This window comes from Limulus polyphemus, unplaced genomic scaffold (assembly GCF_000517525.1).
Source record: "Limulus polyphemus unplaced genomic scaffold, Limulus_polyphemus-2.1.2 Scaffold4223, whole genome shotgun sequence".
In the NCBI taxonomy this organism is placed as follows: Eukaryota; Metazoa; Arthropoda; class Merostomata; order Xiphosura; family Limulidae; genus Limulus; species Limulus polyphemus.
The window spans coordinates 38620-43052 of NW_013669833.1; the positions used below are offsets into that span (position 1 = coordinate 38620).

The 4433-nt window shown below is 34.5% G+C and overlaps 1 protein-coding gene across 1 annotated transcript in view; it reads left to right on the forward strand.

Moving 5' to 3' along the window:
- LOC106470797 (vesicular glutamate transporter 1-like) overlaps positions 1-894 on the forward strand; it is a gene marked incomplete at its 5' end in the record, with an annotated part of 35463 nt that extends 34569 nt beyond the window's left edge. The window contains one exon of the mRNA XM_022399444.1: positions 223-894. Within this exon, the coding sequence (XP_022255152.1) occupies positions 223-567 (345 nt within the window). The remainder of the gene's footprint in view (positions 1-222) is intronic.
- Between the last annotated feature and the right edge of the window lie 3539 nt (positions 895-4433).

A 4433-nucleotide genomic window follows, 5' to 3' on the forward strand; every position in this document is an offset into this window, starting at 1 on the left:
AAAAAGGTTAGGTTTTGTTTTGATATATAAGTTGTTCGGGTTTTTCATCTGAAAACAACAACATTAATTTCTTGACGACCAAATACATATATACGGATTTCATGATTTAAACTTTCTTAAAGGCATATCTTATAAAAATCGCATTTTTTTGTGTTTTTTTGCTAATCTGATTAGTTTAATATTTGGTTAATAATTTTTGTTTTTTCTATTTATGTAACTTAGACAGCTGAGGAGTGGGAAAAAGTGTTCCTCATTGCAAGTTTAATCCATTTTGGTGGAGTAACCTTCTACGCTATCTTCGCCTCTGGGGAACTCCAAGCATGGGCAGAAACTTCAACGAAAGACCAAGGTCCTTCTTGGAATCCTCTCGAGAACGCGTTTAAAGACGAAAATCAGCAACAAAACGGTGACGTCACAGGACCCATCTCTATTGCGGGAGTCAAACAAACATCGTATGGTGCGACAGTTGATAGTCAACAACCAGTATTTGACACGAAAGAGGAACTAGTACAAGCGCCACCAAGAGATCGATATATGCACGGAAGTGTCGAAGACAGAGAATATTGAATTAGTGGTTAGTTTTTAGATGTAAAATGCCAAAGCAATATGAATGTTTTGAAATTATTATTACTATTATTATCATCAATAAAACGCATTTATGTTAACATTTCTCTGAAAAACAAATGTGAGCTGACAATGATTAATAGACTACAATCTGTTATATTGAATGTTGTGATAATTGTTGTCCCTCCAGTTTTCTTAGTTATTTCTTGTAGATATGTTTTATGATATTGGTGTTTCTGATTCAGAGGGAGAATTCTATATGAAAAATAAATACACACAAACCACATTAATTATACATATTAAAAGCATTTAACGCTTTTTTTTTCTCTTTTTTTGCTTACAACACAATTTTGTAAAAATATATGATTTTTATGTATGAATATTCATAAAAAAAACTCTTCCTTCTCAACTGGATTAAAACAGAAGATTAGGCCTAACTCTTAGATCAGTGTTATTTACAATACACGCCCCTGAAGGTGAAGTAGTGTATTTAAATTGGAATGACGTGGTGTTGTAAAAGTGTTATATATATGTGCGATGTAAAAATTGCGTTGTGAAGTATAGATGTGTAGACAAATTGTGATAATGTGCAGATTATATTATATTGTTGTTTCCAAATTTTCTCTAGTTCATAAATGTCATTTTGTCTGTGAAATTTGGATACAGAAACAGGAACGTATGATACAAGTCTTATTACTACTTTTGAAGTTTTACAAAACAATGGAAAAATTTCAACTTTATCTTCTGTCGGCTCCAGTTGTTCAAACTTTATCGATTAATACTATTGTTATCAGTCACATAGATATTTTTAGCAGCGTGTGACTTGACCCATGAAAAAAATTACAATATATATATTTTTTTTTCTGAACTGAATTAAAGTCTAAAATGATATAACGCTTGTATGAAGACGTAAGCTCGAACAGTAGCCTTTTATGTTTCTTCGAGAAAATGTAGAACATTATTGTCCACATAAATAGGTGATTTAGATACATTATTTTGTGTTTTAAGTTAGTATTTTCGATCCAGCTTAAGATGCTTCGTTGTTTTATTTAAGCGGCATATATATACGAGTCCAAGTTGCGAGACATATCTATATTGTAAAGTTACGTTTAAATTTAAAGCACAGCGGTATATCTGCGAACATACAACGCTAAAAATCGGGTTTCGATACAGCCCATTGTGTAGCTTTGTGCTTAACTTTTAAAAACAAAATAAACAGAGCTCTTAAGCTTTAAATATACGTTGCATTTGTTTAAATTTAAGCTCCCCTCATTTTAGTCAAGAATGTCTTAAACATTAAGAAGATGTAAAACTTCCATATATCTATTTATTATACATACACGAATAAAAACAACACTTTTTATACAACAATAGACAAATAAACTGATCGGAACTCATTAATTAATTTTGTGCTTCGTTTGTCCGAACTAGCTGAAGATTTGTAAAAAATATTTCTTTAAGTTGACCAAAACATTTATTAAATGAAATAGTCTCCATTCTTATCAATGATGCTTTTCCATCTTACAATCAGATTATTAATGCCCTGATTAAAGAAATCACTTGGCTTTGAAGCAAAAAACCTGTCGATGCCCTCTTTAACACATTCCATATTTGCATACGTTTCCCATAAAGATGGTGTTGCAGCGAACGAAAAATATGGTAATCTGATGGTGATATAGCTGGAAAATATGGTGGGTGGGGAAGAACATCCCAACCCAACTTCATAATCTTGTGTTGCGTCAAACGAGCCACATGTGGACGTGCATTGTCATGGAGAAGAAGAACACCTTTCCGATTGACCAGTGAAGGGCGTTTCTGATGAAGGGCTTGATTTAAACGTTCCAGTTGCTGACTATAGATCTCTGCTTTGACAGTTCGCTGTGGATTGATGAGTTCAAAATGAATTACTCCTTTGATGTCCTACCAAATGCAAAGCATCAAATTCTGCAGATGGAGTCCAGGTTTTGAGGTCGTAAGTGGTTTTTTTTTTCTTGTCTAGGACTGAGCCATTGTTTTTGGCGTTTAATATTCGCATAGAGAATCCATTTTTCATCACCGGTGACAGTTCTGTTTGAAAATGGTTCAGGTTAGAAACGATGATCATCGGAGAGTTCGTGAGGCACCCAAACACTTTCTTTATGGAGTTTTCCCATATTCCTTATTTGTTTACGTATTGTTTCATGTAAGACATGCAATTCCAGGGCCATTTCACGAGTGTGTTGCCTTGGGTTAGGCTCAAGAAGCGTTTTCAGAGCATCAATATCAATTCCAACATGTCGGCTCCTGTCATCACAGTTTTTAAGACTAAAGTCACCTTTAGTATACTAAACTTTACACATCATATTATGCTACACTAACATAACTTTTAGGCGGTTCGTTTAACTGTTATACGTGATGTACGTTTTTTTGGGGGTGGTTAATGAAAGTGTTCCAAAACGCGACATTAATTTTTTGACGACCTAATATTTTACATAGAAAATGAGTGATTTCACCTAATGTTTTGGTCACTTTTTCTAGGCTGAATCTTTTGACAAAAGCAACAACAACAAATACACTTACTCAATATACTGTAGTATTTGGGCCCCCTACATATGGTGAGCATTAAGTAAATAAGTCAAGAGACTTATTTACTTGTTTGTTTTGAATTTCGCGCAAAGCTACACGAGGGCTATCTGCGCTAGCCGTCCCTAATTTAGCAGTGTAAGACTAGAGGGAAGGCAGCTAGTCATCACCACCACCCACCGCCAACTCTTGGGCTACTCTTTTACCAACGAATAGTGGGATTGACCGTCACATTATAACGCCCCCACGGCTGTGTTCAAACAGTCAAATACGTATAAAATGTTTTCGTTGCTGTAACAATAAGTAGCATCAATCATTGTATATAAAATAATAGTAAAATAACATCTACAAAATATCCGCAAAGGAACTTAAAAATTAACCTTGATGGTATTTACCTTAAACAGTACTTAACTGACTTGGATTTGGTCTTAATAATATATTGTTTAACTCTCAAGTTGCCCGGCATGGCCAGGTGGATAAGGCGCTCGACTCACAATCTGAGGGTCGCGGGTTCGAATCCGCATCCCACCAAACATGCTCGCCTTTTCAATGTTTCCTGTTTGGTAAATAAAGGTAATGTTTCCTGTTTGGTAAATAAAGGCAATGTTTCCTGTTTGGTAAATAAAGGCCATGTTTCCTGTTTAGTAAATAAAGGCAATGTTTCCTGTTCAGTAAATAAAAATAATATCTCCTATTCAGTAACTAAAGGCAATGTTTCCAATGTTTCCTGTTCAGTAAATAAAGACAACATCTCCTGTTCAGTAACTAAAGGCAATGTTTCCTGTTCAGTAAATAAAGGCAATGTTTCCTGTTCAGTAAATAAAGGCAATGTTTCCTGTTTGGTAAATAAAGGAATGTTTCCTGCTTAGTAAATAAAGGCGCCTTTATTTACTGAACAGGAAACATTGCCTTTATTTACTGAACAGGAAACATTGCCTTTATTTACTGAACAGGAAACATTGCCTTTAATACTTTCTTGAAATTCGCCCTCAGTTTGTTATTCTGATGAAGTTGATAAAATTTAATTCGGTAATTTTATATATTTAATGCATTTCGGTAAAAGTGTGTGTGTGTGTGTGTGTGTGTGTGTGTGTTTGGACATGATTCAACGTTTTCTTTGGGGTCGAAAGTCAGGATCAACATGATCGTTTCAACAATGTCCTCAACATATCAATTCTCTCCACCGATTCTCATGTCTAAATGTTTTATTTTTTCAAATGTTCAGTTTTCCATCGAAGGGCGACTGTTTCCTGTGATCTAATATACTCTCCACCGATTCTCATGTTCTTTTGTTTTTCTAGATGTTC